Source organism: Oncorhynchus keta, chromosome 3 (assembly GCF_023373465.1).
Source record: "Oncorhynchus keta strain PuntledgeMale-10-30-2019 chromosome 3, Oket_V2, whole genome shotgun sequence".
NCBI lineage: Eukaryota > Metazoa > Chordata > Actinopteri > Salmoniformes > Salmonidae > Oncorhynchus > Oncorhynchus keta.
The window spans coordinates 8,432,839-8,452,414 of NC_068423.1; the positions used below are offsets into that span (position 1 = coordinate 8,432,839).

At 44.4% G+C, this 19,576-nt stretch overlaps 1 protein-coding gene across 2 annotated transcripts in view; it reads left to right on the forward strand.

The window, feature by feature from the left end:
- LOC118364961 (carnitine O-palmitoyltransferase 1, liver isoform-like) overlaps positions 1-17,268 on the forward strand; it is a 44,906-nt gene extending 27,638 nt beyond the window's left edge. Inside the window, exons 8-19 of one of the 2 annotated variants that reach the window (XM_052488090.1) lie at positions 1,702-1,809; positions 5,362-5,446; positions 7,833-8,028; positions 8,284-8,472; positions 8,712-8,817; positions 12,145-12,261; positions 12,608-12,772; positions 13,047-13,175; positions 13,322-13,477; positions 14,117-14,230; positions 14,506-14,598; positions 14,797-17,268. In XM_052488090.1, coding sequence (XP_052344050.1) covers positions 1,702-1,809; positions 5,362-5,446; positions 7,833-8,028; positions 8,284-8,472; positions 8,712-8,817; positions 12,145-12,261; positions 12,608-12,772; positions 13,047-13,175; positions 13,322-13,477; positions 14,117-14,230; positions 14,506-14,598; positions 14,797-14,916 — 1,578 coding nt within the window. In that variant the 3' untranslated portion in view covers positions 14,917-17,268. Of the gene's footprint in view, positions 1-1,701; positions 1,810-4,632; positions 4,721-5,361; positions 5,447-7,832; positions 8,029-8,283; positions 8,473-8,711; positions 8,818-12,144; positions 12,262-12,607; positions 12,773-13,046; positions 13,176-13,321; positions 13,478-14,116; positions 14,231-14,505; positions 14,599-14,796 lie in introns of both variants that reach the window. The other variant, XM_052488088.1, reaches the window with a different exon arrangement.
- The last annotated feature ends 2,308 nt before the right edge of the window (positions 17,269-19,576 follow it).

Here is a 19,576-nt window from a genome sequence, read left to right on the forward strand (position 1 = left end):
GAACGATGACTGCGGTTTGGTCCATTTAACCTTTAACCCAACAAATGGGTGTGATCATTCTACAGGGGTCCCTGGATCGTACGCTCAAACCGGTTTGATTAGAACGTTTATTTAGAAGGTCCATTTTCGATTGATGCAACAGTCAGCATTTGAGCTAGCCACGCTGATTTTTCAATGAACTATTTTTGCACAAACGCAGTCCTTACAAAGTTATGTCCTGAATGTGCCAAGTTTATTTTTTGATGCAATGATCAGACATTCACAGAAGTAGCAACAGCATAACACAATCATCCAAACTGGAAAATGTAAGCTACATTTGTCCTAGCGCTAACTGAGGAAATGTTGACGTAACACAAGCGGTCATATTTAGAGAACCCTCAGCTGACGGAAACCACAATATGAATGAGCTAATAGCGATTACTATTTATAATTCATCACATCACGGCTGAGCTTAACATTGATTGATAAAATGTAGGAAAACACTTTCTAGAAAAGTAATCCGGTGATGGGTAGTTTGTGCGCGCCGCCATGTTTGTTTTTCGCGTCAACCAAAGATGATAAGAGGAGACTAGATGAGTTTGTTCTGTTTGCAGTATGCATGTTGAAGGGGTGTGTAGTTTATGATCATTCACTTCCCTTCATTCACTTCCGGAAGTGTTCCCGAAAGATGAGTGAACCATTCCTTCACCTCATTATAACATCTTTGGTCTGACAGATGTTTACGTGACACCAAGAATGCATTGTATAATGTCAACAAACATGGCGCCACACATAGCTGGCAAATAGCTTAGCATTAGCTCATTATAATCAGTACAGCCTTCAGTACAACATCAATGGTGTCCATTACAATCTATGCAATTATCATAATGCATTATTTGTCACCAGTACTTGAAAACATGTGAATAAAACTGTAAAACATTATGCTCCATACTTACATACTTCATGCTACAGTAGACACGACCACATGATATACAGAAAATCAGGCACTTACTTTGATAGGAACACTCACATGTCCAAAGTTTTTCTTTATAAGGAAAACAACAATGGAGGCAATGCGAGTGCCAGCCAGAAAATGTGCCAGTTTGTGCAAGACTTCGCAAATGTCTGCATACTTGATGTGCGGAAGAAATGGGGAAGGGCTCTCCTCGACGAGGGAAGTTTTGTCTGGCTCCGTAAAGCCTCTATCATAAATTGTCTGCAACACTGAACTGGGCTATTTCTATGTGAATTAATGAGGCGAAACAACCCTCAAAATTCGTCGTTAGAAATACAACTTGTCAATTTCTAATTATTTTCTAACATGTTGAAACACAGCCTATAGATAATTAGCAGGCAGCGCGTTAACTGTCCTGTTGCGTAACAATCCCGTTTTGGAACAGAGTGTGCATTCTGACATCACGTGCATAAAACAACTCGCGCTGGGGGTGACCGTTAGAGATATTTGGAACTTGCGTATGGAAAGGTTAAACAACATATCTATTTCTCTATGGGTGACATTTTGGAAGCATAACAGCGGCCCTACAGTCCAAAAGCACTTGATAAACTTGAAATGCTCTCAAATAAATCATTGCCTACCTTTTGTGGAAAAGGGGAAGGTGTTTCACATACTAATAGTATTCTCTGGTTTGCCACTTAGCAATGCTGATCTGCGTTGTCAAAATGGCACCTCCTCCCTCTCTCATACGCACTCTCTCTCCCCAGGACTTCTTGTATGTGACGCCCACCCCCATCCAGGCTGCCAGAGCAGGCAACAGCCTTCATGCCTTCCTCATGTACCGCAGGAAACTCAACAGAGAGGAGCTCAAGCCTGTGAGTTCAACAACCGGTCAACCTCCACCATTAGCGTGTGATAGGGGCTCAAGTTTAACCTGGGCCATATTCATTAGGGCACGCAATGAAAAAAGTTTTAAACCGTTTTATAATATATATATATATATTTATTTTTTGGGAAGTCCAGATAGCCCTCCCTATTTCTGTCTGTTTTCATCCATTTTGATGCCCAGTGGAAAAACCCTGAGCCCTATGCATGAAAATACCATTTGCCTTTGAATAGCATGCATTGTTCAGTGAATACCATGTATAATTCATGAAAGTACTGCCTCGATGGCTGCTGTGTGATCGCGATAGGTTTGGTGCACTAATCAGAAAGCTTTATTTGACATCAAAACTAGGGGTGTGCCGAGTAGTCGGACAAAAGAGGTATCGCAACGGATATGGGCACTTTTCTGGTTACGATTATGATCCGAGTATTTTTATATATTTTTAAAAAAATATCCGTAATCAGAATATATATATTTTTGGAGTTCCCGCAAGCATATTTCTCATGTCAGTCAGTCAGTCAGTCACGTGCATGGTCTAAATAACAATGGGCTAGTTTCCCTGTCTGTAAAGATAAGGGCGGGCTGTATGTTGATCCTGCTGCTCTGATTGGATAGAATGAAGCTGTATTCCTCCGCCCACTCGCTTCATAATTTCACCCGATGTTTTCCTCGCATGTTTTCGGTCTGATCATTTAGATTGCTGCGGCCCGCTACTATGATAAATCCCATGGCGAAGGGCACTTGCTATCAAGCTATCAATGTACATAATATCTAACCAGATGGGCAAGGGTAGGGGAAATATGAAATGTTGGTGCCCATTCCGACTGAGTGGCCGCAAGCTTGAGGACACGCGCACACCTGCTCCTAATCTGCAGGGGTTTTCTTTGCAGTGAGAACGTGCAGGGAGGTATTTTGCCAACATCTATTTAGGCATATTAAAACACTTCAGTTTCTTCCGTTCTGACTATCAACTGACAACCTCCGGATTAGATTACGAATGCGAGTATGGCCATGTCGGCACACCCCTAATCAACGAGTCCTCTGAACTCATTTTTACATATGAGCAGGGGCCTGTACCAAGGTGTTGACATGTTTTCATAATGAGGTGTTTTTATTGCGATTTCCTTTCAAATACGTACCGAAATAGGAGAGATGTGTTGAGTATGAACTCATTCCGTGTGTGTTTGTCTGTGTACATGTTGAGTGTGTGCTGGTGTGGACTGACCATGTTCATGTGTGTAAGCTGCATCAATCCATCCATCCAGTTTTTTTTAGCTCCTTCTGTGTGTAGAGGTTTGAAGTGTCCTTTGGTTTAATTTTCCAGTTTGTTTGAAACCCATTCCCTCTCATGGTCTCATACCATCACCATCTCTCCTCCCTACCCCCACACTCTGTACCTTCCCTTGGCCTTTCTCTCTCTTTTCTTTTCCTGTCCTTCTCCCTCTGGTCTGAACTCTCGCTCTCTCTCGCTCCCTGGTCTGAACTCTCTCTCGCTCCCTGGTCTGAACTCTCTCTCGCTCCCTGGTCTGAACTCTCTCTCGCTCCCTGGTCTGAACTCTCTCTCGCTCGCTCCCTGGTCTGAACTCTCTCTCGCTCGCTCCCTGGTCTGAACTCTCTCTCGCTCGCTCCCTGGTCTGAACTCTCTCTCGCTCGCTCCCTGGTCTGAACTCTCTCTCGCTCGCTCCCTGGTCTGAACTCTCGCTCGCTCGCTCCCTGGTCTGAACTCTCGCTCGCTCGCTCCCTGGTCTGAACTCTCTGGTCTGAACTCTCTCTCGCTCGCTCCCTGGTCTGAACTCTCTCTCGCTCGCTCCCTGGTCTGAACTCTCTCTCGCTCGCTCCCTGGTCTGAACTCTCTCTCAATCGCTCCCTGGTCTGAACTCCCGCTCGCTCGCTCCCTGGTCTGAACTCTCGCTCGCTCGCTCCCTGGTCTGAACTCTCGCTCGCTCGCTCCCTGGTCTGAACGCTCGCTCGCTCCCTGGTCTGAACTCTCGCTCGCTCCCTGGTCTGAACTCTCGCTCGCTCGCTCCCTGGTCTGAACTCTCGCTCGCTGGTCTGAACTCTCTCGCTCCCTGGTCTGAACTCTCGCTCTCTCGCTCCTGGTCTGAACTCTCGCTCTCTCGCTCCCTGGTCTGAACTCGCTCTCCTCCCTGGTCTGAACTCTCGCTCTCTCGCTCCCTGGTCTGAACTCTCGCTCTCTCGCTCCCTGGTCTGAACTCTCGCTCTCTCGCTCCCTGGTCTGAACTCTCGCTCTCTCGCTCCCTGGTCTGAACTCTCGCTCTCTCGCTCCCTGGTCTGAACTCTCGCTCTCTCGCTCCCTGGTCTGAACTCTCGCTCTCTCGCTCCCTGGTCTGAACTCTCGCTCTCTCGCTCCCTGGTCTGAACTCTCGCTCTCTCGCTCCCTGGTCTGAACTCTCGCTCTCTCGCTCCCTGGTCTGAACTCTCGCTCTCTCGCTCCCTGGTCTGAACTCTCGCTCTCTCGCTCCCTGGTCTGAACTCTCGCTCTCTCGCTCCCTGGTCTGAACTCTCGCTCGCTCCCCGGTCTGAACTCTCGCTCGCTCCCCGGTCTGAACTCTCGCTCGCTCCCTGGTCTGAACTCTCGCTCGATCCCTGGTCTGAACTCTCGCTCGCTCCCTGGTCTGAACTCTCGCCCGCTCGCTCCCCGGTCTGAACTCTCGCCCGCTCGCTCTCTGGTCTGCACTCTCGCTCGCTCCCCGGTCTGCACTCTCGCCCGCCCGCTCTCTGGTCTGAACTCTCGCTCTCTGAACTCTCTCTTGCTCTCCCCCCTCTCCCCTCTCCTCCTGTTCCTCCCCAGAGTCGTGTTCCAGGCACTGTCATTCCTCTGTGTGCAGCTCAGTGTGAGAGGATGTTCAACACCACACGCACTCCTGGAGAGGAGACCGGTAAACACACATGTAGAGTCATCTACATCAATACACACTTCTGAACACAGTACCTAAATGTACAAAGTACAATACATGCCTCGCGTTCAAAGCACACATTAACACAGATCTATAGGCTTTACCGTACAAATGTGCAGTAAATATCAGTAGCCATTCAAATAAGACGGTGCTTTCCAAACTTTTTTACTAAAGCCCCCCTTTCGTCATGGAGGAACGGTTATTTGGAGAGGGTTGCCATACTGTACCATAACTGACTGGACATTTGCAGTAATGTGTATATGGTCTCACTGTCCATTTCGTGAAGAGAGGGGTGTTTGTACTTCACACAGTCACAAAATGTCCGCCACAAAACTGCTCTGTCATCTTTCACTGTCTCTCATCCGTCCTGTTTCCTAGTCTGTTGTCTGTGCCGTCACTCTGGAAAAGGCTTGCCTCTAACGGACTTCTCTTGTATCTATCCACTTTATATTTGTTTTCGTTCACCTCTTTCCTTTTCACTATTCCCACCTGTTCTGTTGTTCCTCCTCTGTCCCCTTTCACTTGGTCCCTTGTTTTTTTTCGTCTGTCGTCCCATTGTGTCCTCTCCTCTATCCTCCCCCATATTTCTTTGTTTTTTTTCCCCCGGTTCCTCTATCGCTCAGTGGTTGTTGATGTCTTCGGTCCCTTGCTGTTCCTATCAGTTTGAGAGGATGTTTGACTCTTGTCGAATCCCCGGGACGATCACAGGTATTAACACTTCCTCAATACATGTAGGATGCGTCTCCTATGGCACCCTTTTCCCTATATAGTGCGCCACTTTTGAACAGGGTCCACGGGGAACAAGGTGCCATTTGGGACACACGTAGTATCCCTGTCCTTGTATCTCCCATGTGTTGTGACATCCCTCTGCAAAGTCCCCGCCCCGCGGTGACCACCACGCCCTTGCCCGATTACAAACAGGAGCCCTTTGTTTTATAAATCGGTCCAGTATTTTATAATTCCCCACCTGCTTGGTTTATGTTGACAATTACAATATATAGCCTGTTTTTATTATAGTGTTCTTCACTAGGAATTACTCCCCAATTTGTTGTAGTGAAACATTTTAAAAGTTATCAACAAATCACTTGGATATACAGTACCAGTCAAAAGTTTGGACACACCTACTCATTCAATGGTTTTTCTTTATTTTGACTATTTTCTACATTGTAGAATAGAAGTGAAGACATCAAAACTATGAAATAACACATGTGGAATCATGTAGTAACCAAAAAAGTGTTAAATAAATCATATAATTTAGTTTAGATTTTAGATTCTTCAAAGTAGCCACCCTTTGCCTTGATGACAGCTTTGCACACTCTTGGCATTCTCTCAATCAGCTTCATGAGGTAGTCACCTGGAATGCTTTTCCAACAGTCTTGAAGGAGTTCCCATATATGCTGAGCACTTGTTGGCTGCTTTTCCTTCACTCTGTGGTCCAACTCATCCCAAACCATCTCAAATGGTTTGAGGTCGGGTGATTGTGGAGGCCAGGTCATCTGATGCAGCACTTCATCACTCGTCTTCTTGGTCAAATAGCCGTTACACAGGCTCGAGGTGTATTTTGGGTCATTGTCCTGTTGAAAAACAAATGATAGTCCCACTAAGTGCAAACCAGATGGGCTGGTGTATCACTGCAGAATGCTGTGGTGGCCGTGCTGGTTAAGTGTGCCTTGAATTCTAAATAAATCACTAAAATTGTCACCAGCAAAGCACCATCACACCTCCTCCTGCGGAGATCATCCGTTCACCTGCTCTGCGTCTCACAAAGACACAGCTGTGTAACCAACAATCTCAAATTTGGACTCATCAGACCAAAAGACAGATTTCCACCGGTCTGTCTATTGCTCGTGTTTCTTGGCCCAAGCAAGTCTCTTCTTATTATTGATGTCCTTTAGTAGTGGTTTCTTTGCAGCAATTCGACCATCAAGGCCTGATTCACTCAGTTGATGTTGAGATGTGTCTGTTACTTGAACTCTGTGAAGCATTTATTTGGGCTGCAATCTGAGGTGCAGTTAATTGCCGATTCGCTGAGGTGGGTAACTCTAATGAACTTATCCTCTGCAGCAGAGGTAACTCTGGGTCTTCCTTTCCTGTGGCGGTCTTCATGAGAGCCAGTTTCATCATAGACCATGGACTTTGTCTTTTACTAAATAGGGCTGTCTTCTGTATACCACCCCTACCCTGTCACAACACAACTGATTGGCTCAAACGCATTAAGAAGGAAATAGATTCCACAAATAAACTTTTGACAAGGCACACCTGTTAATTGAAATGCATTCCAGGTGACTACCTCGTGAAGCTGGTTGAGAGAATGCAATTTGTCATCAAGGCAAAGGGTGGTTACTTTGAAGAATCTAAAATCTAAATTATATTTTGATTTGTTTCACACTTGGTTGGTTACTACATGATTTCATATGTGTTATTTCAGAGTTTTGATGTCTTCACTATTATCCTACAATGTAGAAAATAGTAAAAATAAATAAAAACCCTTGAATGAGTAGGTGTGTCAAGTGTTGACTGGTACTGTAATTTAAAGCTGATTTTAGGGACTTTAATTCATGGTGGGAATTATTTGCTACTGAACGGTTTGGTACCACTTAATTTCCCTTCGCTAAATACACACTCTGAAACCAAATCTTTCTATTGATTTGAGCTAAAACTACTTTAAGAACTTGCAGATGTAAGCGCCCTCCAATGACCAGCATTTGAGACCTGTATCATTGCTTTGTCATGACTTTAAAATGTTGACATGTCCCCTACTCTGGCAATTTTGTTTCGCATGTCGTCAATCTTATTTTCCAGCCAGAAAACACTGTGGGCAAGTGGCGCTTTTGACATTGGCATTACTGATATCAATATAGGTCCTGTAGTATGGTTACATGGTGGTAATGTTGAAAACTCTCTTGTCTGCAGCTGGTCCTGTAGTTTCTAGTCAGTCACCTCTCCTTCCTCTGTAGGCTGTCAGTCTCCCTCCCTTTCTGCCCCCTCTGCCCCTGTCCATCTGCTCCAAGGCATCTGTACCATATTTAACTCTCTCTCTCTCTCCCTCTTTCTGTCTCTCTCCCCTCTCTCTCTCCCTCTTTCTGTTGTGTAGACACGGTGCAGCACTGGCAGGACAGTGACTATGTGGCGGTGTACCACCGGGGGCGCTACTTCCGTCTGAGGATGTACTCGTCTAGCCGGCCGCTGTCACCACGCGAGATCGAGTCACAGCTCCAGAGGATCCTGGATGACCCGTCGCCCCCCTCCCCGGGAGAGGAGAAGCTCGGGGCCCTGACAGCAGGAGACAGGTGAGTCATGGATGTTTTGGTAAAAATATACAGTCATCTGATTGATAGCAGGGGCTCAAAAAAATCTCCAATGGAAAATATCTGGGTTGTGTTCAGTTGGGAACACCGTAGCAAAACCGGAAAATGACAAATCTGTGTTCTAGTAGTACCTCTCGATTTCACTCCGTCTAGAAATGTTTTCCACCTACTGAACATGACCCAGGTCTGTGTGCCTGGCTGTACCTGTCCTCCTAAGCAATACATTTGGTTTCTTAGAATTCCCTGGGCCAAGGCCAGGAAGGAATACTTCAGCTTGGGAGTGAACAAGCGGTCACTCGACTGCATCGAGAAAGCAGCGTTCTTTGTGACCTTGGACGATGACGAGCAAGGCATGATGGGAGAAGACCCAGCTGCTAGTCTGGACCGTTACGCGAAGTCCCTGCTCCACGGGAAGTGTTACGACAGGTAAGTCATCCAGACTAATGGTTGTCACGACATAGTTACCTTTTTAAAAAATAAAGCTTATTTCCAACCATAGAGATGGATAGAGGGCACACTTGCCACAAAGCCTGTTTCATTCATTCTTTTCCTTTAATACCCCAATGAAATAAGGTCTATCCTCCTCAATCACTCCCATGGTTCTACCCTTGTCGGAGTTGGTGCCGGTTATCAAAGTTGTGCACACTGTCGTTTCTTTTTGCCAGGTGGTTTGACAAGTCATTCTCCGTTGTGATCTATAAAAACGGGAAGATCGGTCTGAATGCTGAGCACTCATGGGCCGATGCACCGGTGGTAGCACACTTATGGGAGGTAAGACATAACATACAGTGCCTTTGGAAAGTATTCAGACCCCCTTGTCTTTTTCCACATTTTGTTACGTTATAGCCTTATTCTAAAATTGATTCAATATTTTTTTTCCTGTCCGCAATGTACACGAAATACCCCTTAACGACAAAGCAAAAACAGGTTTTTAGAAAATGTGCCAATTTATTACACATAAAATAGTAAAATATCACATTTACATAAGTATTCATACCCTTTACTCAGTACTTTGTTGAAGCTCCTTTGGCAGCAATTACAGCCTCGAGTCTTTTTGGGTGGGACTCTACAAGCTTGTCATACCTGTATTTGGGGAGTTTCACTCATTCTTCTCAGCAGATCCTCTCAAGCTCTGTCAGGTTGAATGGGGAGCGTTGCTGCACAGCTATTTTAAAGTCTCTCCAGAGATGTTCGATCGGTTTCAAGTCCGGGCTCTGGCTGGACCACTCAAGGACATTCAGAGACTTGTCCCGAAGCCACTCTTGCGTTGTCTTGGCTGTGTCTGAGGTCCTGAGCGCAGATTTTTTATCAAGGATCTCTCTGTGCCTTTGCTCAGTTCATCTTTGCCTCAATCCTGATTAGTCTCCCAGTCCCTGCCGCTGAAAAACATCCTCACAGCATGATGACGCCACCACCATGCTTCACCGTACGGATGGTGCCAGGTTTCCTCCAAACGTGGCGCTTGGCATTCAGGCCAAAGAGTTAAATCTTGGTTTCAACAGACCAGAGAATCTTGTTTCTCATGGTCTGAGAGTCTTTAGGTGCCTTTTGGCAAACTCCAAGCGGGCTGTCATGTGCCTTTTACTGAGGAGTGGCTTCCGTCTTGCCACTCTACCATATAGACCTGATTGGTGGAGTGCTGGTTGTCCTTTTGGATGTTTCTCACATCTCCACAGAGGAACTCTGGAGCTCTGTCAGAGTGACCATCGAATTCTTGGTCACCTCACTGACCAAGGCCCTTCCCCGATTGCTCATTTTAGCAGGGCGGCCAGCTCCAGGAGGCGTCTCAGTGGTTCCAAACTTCTTCCATTTAAGAGTGATGTTCTTGGGACCTTCAATGTTTCAGAAATGTTTTGGTACCCTTCCCCAGATTTGTGCCTCAACACAATCCTGTCTCGGTGCTCTACAGACATTTCCTTCGACCTCGTGGCTTGTTGTTGCTCTGATATGCACTGTCAACTGTGGGACCTTATATGGACAGGTGTGTGCCTTTCCAAATCATGTCCATTCAATTGAATTTACCACAGGTGGACTCCAATTAACTTGTAGAAACATCTCAAGGATGTTCAATGGAAACAGGATGCACCTGAGGTCAATGTCGAGTCTCATAGCAAAGGGTCTTAATACTTAAGTAAATAAGGTATGTTTATTTTTAATACATTTGCAAAAAAAGTTTAGCCTGTTATTGCTTTGTCATTATTGGATATTGTGTGTATATTGCTCAGGAAAAACTTGATTTAATCCATTTCAGAATAAGGCTGTAATGTAACAACGTGGAAAAAGTTAAGGGGTCTGAATACTTTCCCGAATGCACTGTATAACTATAAATATATGAATATACAGAAAAATTAGCAGACCTCTTAGGGAAAGATTTTTTTATGTATAAATATATTCCAAATGTTTGTACAATGTATATACCAGGGGTACTCAAGTCTTACTCTACGAGGTCCAGAGCCTGCTGGTTTTCTGTTCTACCTGATAATTAATTGCACACACATGGTGTCCCAGGTCTAAATCAGTCCCTGATTAGAGGGAAACAGACAAAATTAGAAACAAAATCCAGAAAATCACATTGTAGGATTTTTTAATGAATTTATTTGCAAATTATGGTGGAAAGTAAGTATTTGGTCAATAACAAAAGTTTATCTCAATACTTTGTTATATACCCTTTGTTGGCAATGACAGAGGTCAAATGTTTTCTGTAAGTCTTCACAAGGTTTTCACACACTGTTGCTGGTATTTTGGCCTATTCCTCCATGCAGATCTCCTCTAGAGCAGTGATGTTTTTAGGGCTGCTGCTGGGCAACACGGACTTTCAACTCCCTCCAAAGATTTTCTATGGGGTTGAGATCTGGAGACTGGCTGGGCCACTCCAGGACCTTGAAATGATTATTACGAAGCCACTCCTTCGTTGCCCGGGTGGTGTGTTTGGGATCATTGGGGTCATGCTGAAAGACCCAGCCACGTTTCATCTTCAATGCCCTTGCTAATGGAAGGAGGTTTTCACTCAAAATCTCACGATACATGACCCCATTCATTCTTTCCTTTACACGGATCAGTCGTCCTGGTCCCTTTGCAGAAAAACAGCCCCAAAGCATGATGTTTCCACCCCCATGCTTCACAGTAGGTATGGTGTTCTTTGGATGCAACTCAGCATTCTTTGTCCTCCAAACACGACGAGTTGAGTTTTTACCAAAAAGTTATAATTTGGTTTCCTCTGACCATATGACATTCTCCCAATCTTCTTCTGGATCATCCAAATGCTCTCTAGCAAACTTCAGATGGGCCTAGACATGTACTGGCTTAAGCAGGGGGGGACACATCTGGCACTGCAGGATTTGAGTCCCTGGCGGTGTAGTGTGTTACTGATGGTAGGCTTTGTTACTTTGGTCCCAGCTCTCTGCAGGTCATTCACTAGGCCCCCCCGTGTGGTTCTGGGATTTTTGCTCACCGCTCTTGTGATCATTTTGACCCCACGGGGTGAGATCCTGTGTGGAGCCCCAGATCGAGGGAGATGATCAGTGGTCTTGTATGTCTTCCATTTCCTAATAATTGCTCCCACAGTTGACTTCTTCAAACCAAGCTGCTTACCTATTGCAGATTCAGTCTTCCCAGCCTGGTGCAGGTCTACAATTTTGTTTCTGGTGTCCTTTGACAGCTCTTTGGTCTTGGCCATAGTGGAGTTTGGAGTGTGACTGTTTGAGGTTGTGGACAGGTGTCTTTTATACTGATAACAGGTTCAAACAGGTGCCATTAAAACAGGTAACAAGTGGAGGACAGAGGAGCCTCTTAAAGAAGAAGTTACAGGTCTGTGAGAGCCAGAAATCTTGCTTGTTTGTAGGTAACCAAATACTTATTTTCCACCATAATTTGCAAATAAATGTATTAAAAATCCTACAATGTGATTTTCTGGATTTCTTTATTCTCATTTTGTCTGTCATAGTTGAAGTGTACCTATGATGAAAATTACAAGTGGGAGAACTTCCACAATTGGTGGGAAACTAAATACTTTTTTGCCCCACTGTATATAAATAACCTGTACTGAGTAAATAAGTGAATTCATGTATTTTTCTCAGCTAATTGTCTGTCTGTTTTCAGTATGTGTTGGCAACAGACAGTTTCCAGCTGGGGTACAATGAAGAGGGCCATTGTAAGGGAGAGGTGGATGCCTCTCTACCCCGACCTCAGAGACTGAGCTGGGACATCAACCCAGAGGTGAACCACCCATCCATCTTTCTTTCATTTATTCATCCATCCAATTATCTGTCTATTATTTGAGTTATCTGTTCTCTCCTTTTAATTATCCATTCACCTCATTTGAAAATCTCTCATTGCCTATAGGAATATTTTCTGGACATTGTAATACCCATGTTTTTAATCGTTCATTTCATAACGCGTCAAGCATGCATAAGACGAATGTGTAATTCCAATGAGAACACAAGTGATCTTCCCATCAGTGTATATACATGTACATCTCAATGGCCATGCGCTAAACTCTTCTTCTGACACCCAGTGGTCTTAAGATCCAGTGTTGCCTTTTCCCCTCCTCTCTCTGTCCCAGTGTCAGGAGCAGATCTCCCAGTCTCTGGCGGTGGCCCAGGCGCTGGCCGACGATGTGGACTTCCACGTCTTCTCTTTCCGGGACTTTGGCAAGGGCATGATCAAGAAGTGCCGCATCAGTCCTGACGCCTACATCCAGCTGGCCCTTCAGCTGGCCTACTACAGGGTGAGGGGACAGCTCAAAGCAGACAGGAACATTTATACACCTACACACACACTTGTTTAATTTTTTTGTGGGGGGTTGACCCATACACTATGTAGCTTAGTACGGCTTCAATGTAGCGACAGTCAGTCAATCAAATTTAACATAGGATGTAAACCAAAGTAAATGAGCACAAAACAAAACCCCCCAAAACGTCAGGATCATTGCTCAAACATGATCAATTCTGTTCCCTCCTTACAATCTCTAACCCCATCCTTCTCCCCCACTCCCCTCTCAGGACAGGGGCATGTTCTGTCTGACCTACGAGGCCTCCATGACCCGTCTGTTTAGGGAGGGCCGGACAGAGACGGTGCGCTCCTGCTCCAATGAAAGCTGTGCCTTCATCAAAGCCCTGGAGGGAGGAGAGGTAGGGAGCATGTGATCTTACTCTGAATACTTTCTCATAAAACGTACCCTATTGCTCTCCCTCATCTCTCTCGCTCTCTCTTTACCCTTTTCTCTCTCTGTCCCGCTCGCTCTCCCGCTCGCTCTCCCCCCTCTAATGTCCACCAGGGGGTAGAGGTGTGCAGGAGACTTCTCCGCCAAGCCTCAGAGAAGCACCAGAACCTGTACAAACATGCCATGACTGGCGCCGGCATCGACAGGCACCTCTTCTGTCTCTATGTGGTCTCCAAATACCTTGGGGTGGACTCTCCCTTCCTGAAAGAGGTGTGTTTTTTTGGCATCTTGCTTTTCTGTAATAAAATGTTGATTCCATACGACGTGGCTCTGTTCTTTTTTTTTTAAGCATTTCTGTCTTACACAAATAAATAATTCACTTTTATATAATAATTCTATCCATTATATATATTATATTATATAAAAATAAGAAGCTAGTCTTTTTTTTAAGTAAATAGTTCCGGAAAACCACTGGTATGTAATTATAATCAGAGAAAAATCTGCGCTGACATATTAATTTGGTAGTAGTCAGAAACACCTTTTGTGCAACCGCCTTCGTTACAACAACGTTGTTTTATGTACAGTATTATAAACCGGGTAGTGTGGTTCCTGGATTCTGATAGGCTTAAACAGCATTTCAGCAGTGTGTATAACAGACAATATACCACAGGTATGACCCAAAAATACTTGTTACCTGTTATATTTATGTTGGAAACCAACCAGTTTTATAATAGCAATAAGGCACCTCGGGGTAAGCGTTGTGCCTAAGAACAGCCCTTAGACGTGGTATATACCACGCCTCCTCAAGCCTTATTACTTAATTATAACATCAGCCATGTTTGATCATCTCTGTGGTGACGTGTCTAGCTTAGTGGAGTAACAACACTGTCCTTGCCTGTGTTGTTCCAGGTGCTGTCCGAGCCATGGCATCTCTCCACCAGTCAGACTCCTGTCCAGCAGGTGGAGCTGTTTGACATGGTCAACCACCCAGAGTACATCTCCTGTGGCGGAGGCTTTGGCCCGGTCAGTACCTCTCGGTCTCTATCTTCGTCTCCAAACACCTTTTAATTGCAAAACTTGGTGGAATAACAGAATGCTTCCAACATAAGAACATTATTTGTCAACGAGCATATCATCTCAACTTGGAGAAAGATTGTGTTCCGTGCAGAAGCCTCCATGCGCAAGGCATGTTATAGCATATGCCAACCTACTCCATGGTAATAGACCGGTATACTGTAGCTGTGTTGTGGTGCAGAGCTGTGCTTCAAGAGAGCGAAGTATGTACTTGTCTTTCCTAGGTGGCAGACGATGGTTACGGTGTGTCCTACACCATCATGGGAGAGAACATGATGAACTTTCACATCTCCTGCAAGCACTCCTGCTCACAGACTGTGAGTACCACTGATCGGTCCACATGGAGGATCTTCGCACCACATGTCCAAACCTAAACGATGCCCTCGTTTATTCATTTCCTAAGCTAATTGAGAATGTTTGTTTTGCAGTTGATTAACGGGATACATATTTTGGCTAAGCAAACAATTCTTCGGACTAGTCTTTCTCTTGCTGATTTATTCTGTCTCTCTTATTAGAGTTCCCACACGTATGGAGCTCAGATCAGGCAGGCCCTGCGGGACATGCTTCAGCTACTCTGCCCAGACCAAAGAGAACCCTCTAGAACAGACCAGAGCCAGACCAAGAAGGACCTGTAGATCTGGAGAGGAGAATCAGAACCAGGGGGGGGGAGGAGGAGAAGATAAGGTGGTTGTGATAATTTGATGGTGAGTGTCGGAAGAATGTTGGGATGATGTCAATGAGCGTTATAGGGGGAGACTGCTGTTTTTAGTCTGTTTGTGGTTTAAGGTGGATGGGTTAAGTGATTGAAGGATCAGTATCTATGAAAAAAAACTTTTTTTATTTTTATCATGAATTTATAAAATAGTGAAGGAGGGATATGGATATATAGTTAAATCCTTAAACCTTTTTATTTGTATTTTCGATTGTATATGATTTCTGGTCTAACTTTACAATAAGTGTCCCTAATAGTATAGCACTTACAAAAACAGTGTAATAAATTACTGTGGGTACACATGGTTAGTGACGTTCTCAATTTCAAAGTATTTACAAGTACCTCAAAAATAATTTGCACGAGAGGTTTAGCCACAATTTGTTTGCGTTTGTGTAATTACAAATATTACGATTTTTAAACGACCGCAAACAAGCCTGACTTATGGAAGTACTCAAACAATACAGTACATAGGCCTGCACTGCAATAACATTGTACCTGCCTATGTAACTACCATGGATGGTCATTAGGAACACTTATTGTAAAATGGGACCTAACTTCTAAAGGATTACTAATGTTTTACTTGAATGCAGTGCCCGAACCTTGACCATTAATTACTTTGGAACACAAGTTAGAACCACATTGACCAAATGATAAGGCCCTATGTTTTGCGCACTCATGTGTCATAGCGAGATTTAAACCTGTATTTGAAGCCTTATCCAGAAATGAGAATTGCACCAGAAATGAAAGCTATTGTCTGAGGATGATGCTGGATCATCTGACATATAAAAAGAACAAGTGGACAGTTTGATGTTAAAGCTTTAAATAAAAGGCTAAAAATCCAAGCGTGTCACGTTTTTGCAAAACACGGGGCCCTTCAAAATAAGCTCTCATTATGACGTGACTATGGTCCATTGTAAAATATATATATATATATAATACAAACAAAACCATTTGGCATTCGAAGTTGAGTTAACTATTTGTGCAATGTGTCATTTTAATTGCAATATTATGTTTCCTAGTACACAGTGCAAAGTTCACTTTTGATTTCAAAGTGAAGTTTTTTTTATTTTCTGCTCCAATTGGTTCAAAAGGCACAACAATGCAAATAACATGGCATTTGTTTTATACCATTTTTCTCATCCATGTTGATGGTAGAGGTTTTCTCCTCAGGTTACAAAATGTCAATATGTAAAAAAAAGGGTGGAAATGCAAGTCCTGCAACGCTACCGGACTGACGCTATTAACGCACAGCACAGTTTAATTGGCATCATTATGGCAAGTAATTGTTTTTAGTGGGACTTTGCTTCTCGCTACGGTCTTTGGGCTGTGAAGCAACTGCTCGTAGAAAATTCAACAATTTTGAACCAAACAAACAAACTCTGTGGACCCGGAAACACCAGGGTCTCCTAGCTAAAATCTTCTTCATATTTAACTCTGGTTTGCAGAGTAACACATGATTGTACTATGGTGTATGTTGCTAGATCGTTACTGCACTGTCCAGGAGGCTTTTTACTTTCACACGGTGGTGAAATGACCTAGGTTTATTCTGCTCTCTTCCCCCCAATGATTCTAACCCTTTATAAAGCCATTTATAAAGCAATAAGTCCACTTCGACCCCTGTTATCTTTTAACAGTAGGAATTCTTATCCTCTAAGAAATAAAACTAGTTTTGTTCGGAGTATCCATTTGAATGATACGGTCCATGAAATGTTGGATTTGTTTGGCAGAACCTAATGTTGTTTTTATATATTCAAATATTTGACAGTTTACTTTACATGACTAGGGTGGGTGTATTACAGTATTAATAGTGGGTGGGTGTATTACAGTAGCTGGGCTCTTTTCTGAATTCACCAAGTCATTTCACTACCAAATGTAAACCTCTGCTGGGTAATGACGCTTTTTCTTTGTACATTTAAGTTACGTTTCAGCAAGCCGATTTAATATTTCTTTTGGAGATTTGCGTTAGTGCGTCTTTCTCTCTCTGTCCATCGGCCTGATTTAAATAGAATGATTCAACGGCCAGTACATTTTACCAGTGGCACAATTTGTGTACAAATTTGTATTTTTTTTTTTTTTCATTCATAATGTATGTGTATGTACATATACATGTATGTACTCGTTTTCCTTGTGTTTGCTGGCTCTTTTCTCACTCCAGATCAACCACTGAACAGCTGAGCGTGTCACAATATTCTTAAGCATTTTTTTCTTTCTTAAATGTAATGGAAAAACAAAAACGTATGAATTTTCTATTTTATTAAAAAGAGATTCAGTCACACTTTTTGTGTCAATTTCTGTCACGGTTATGCATGTGTTCCTTCCTCTTCCTATTGGGTTATGATTAGTATTTCATTGGTGTTCATCACTGCTGTATATGCATATATATTAGTGGCTATTTATGAAGGGCTGAATCCTAATTTGAGATCTGGCGCTTCTCTCATATTAACATTAATGGATTTGTGTGAAAAATGTAACATTTCTATTTTCCATGTAAATGGCATGTTATAGAAGCGTCCAGACACTTTTTGTGATTTCAGTTGCTTTTTAGAAACCTACCCCACCACCAATAGACTTCCTAGACAATGGGAAACGAGAAGGCATGCACAAGGAAAATTACAATCTCTTTCCCATCCACAGGAGTCTTAGTGGGGGAAGGAGCTGTAAACACTTTCTCTTTACGTATTGGCGACACAAACGGGTAAACCGTCATGCTATCAGTGGGCTATTATCCGACATACTTGTGACTTATTATTTTGCTTGCTGAAAGCAAAAACACTATTTTTGTTTCATCCGATCAGAGGACATTTCTCCAAAAAATACGATCTTTGTCCCCATGTGCAGTTGCAAACCGGTCTTGCTTTTTATGGCGGTTTTGGAGCAGTGGCTTCTTCCTTGCTGCGCGGCCTTTCAGGTTATGTCAATATAGGACTCGTTTTACTGTGGATATAGATACTTTTGTACCTGTTTCCTCCAGCATCTTCACAAGGTCCTTTGCTGCTGTTCTGGGATTATTTGCACTTTTCACACCAAAGTACGTTCATCTCCAGGAGACAGAACGCGTCTCCTTCCTGAGAGGTATGACGGCTGCGTGGTCCCATGGTATTTATACTTGTATACTATTGTTTGTAGAGATGAACGTGGTACCTTCAGGCATTTGGAAATTGCTCCCAAGGATGAACCAGACTTGTGGAGGTCAACACATTTTTTTTCTGAGGTCTTGGCTTATTTCTTTTGATTTTCCCATGATGTCAAGCAAAGAGGCACTGAGTTAAGGTAGGCCTTGAAATACACTGCTCAAAAAATAAAGGGAACACTTAAACAACACAATGTAACTAACTCCAAGTCAATCACACTTCTGTGAAATCAAACTGTCCACTTAGGAAGGCAACACTGATTGACAATAAATTTCACATGCTGTTGTGCAAATGGAATAGACAACAGGTGGAAATTATAGGCAATTAGCAAGACACCCCCAATAAAGGAGTGGTTCTGCAGGTGGTGACCACAGACCACTTCTCAGTTCCTATGCTTCCTGGCTGATGTTTTGGTCACTTTTGAATGCTGGCGGTGCTTTCACTCTAGTGGTAGCATGAGACGGAGTCTTACAACCCACACAAGTGGCTCAGGTAGTGCAGCTCATCCAGGATGGCACGTCAATGCGAGCTGTGGCAAGAAGGTTTGCTGTGTCTGTCACCGTAGTGTCCAGAGCATGGAGGCGCTACCAGGAGACAGGCCAGTACATCAGGAGACGTGGAGGAGGCCGTAGGAGGGCAACAACCCAGCAGCAGGACCGCTACCTCCGCCTTTGTGCAAGGAGGAGCAGGAGGAGCACTGCCAGAGCCCTGCAAAATGATCTCCAGCAGGCCACAAATGTGCATGTGTCTGCTCAAACGGTCAGAAACAGACTCCATGAGGGTGGTGGTATATGAGGGCCCGACGTCCACAGGTGGGGGTGGTGCTTACAGCCCAACACCGTGCAGGACGTTTGGCATTTTCCAGAGAACACCAAGATTGGCAAATTTGCCACTGGGGAGCCCTGTGCTCTTCACAGATGAAAGCAGGTTCACACTGAGCACATGTGACAGACGTGACAGTCTGGAGACGCCGTGGAGAATGTTCTGCTGCCTGCAACATCCTCCAGCATGACCGGTTTGGCGGTGGGTCAGTCATAGTGTGGGGTGGCATTTCTTTGGGGGGGCCACACAGCCCTCCATGTGTTCGCCAGAGGTAGCCTGACTGCCATTAGGTACCGAGATGAGATCCTCAGACCCCTTGTGAGACCATATGCTGGTGCGGTTGGCCCTGGGTTTCTCCTAATGCAAGACGATGCTAGACCTCATGTGGCTGGAGTGTGTCAGCAGTTCCTGCAAGAGGAAGGCATTGATGCTATGGACTGGCCCGCCCGTTCCCCAGACCTAGTCCAATTGAGCACATCTGGGACATCATGTCTCGCTCCATCCACCAACGCCACGTTGCACCACAGACTGTCCAGGAGTTGGAAGATGCTTTAGTCCAGGTCTGGGAGGAGATCACTCAGGAGACCATCCGCCACCTCACCAGGAGCATGCCCAGGCGTTGTAGGGAGG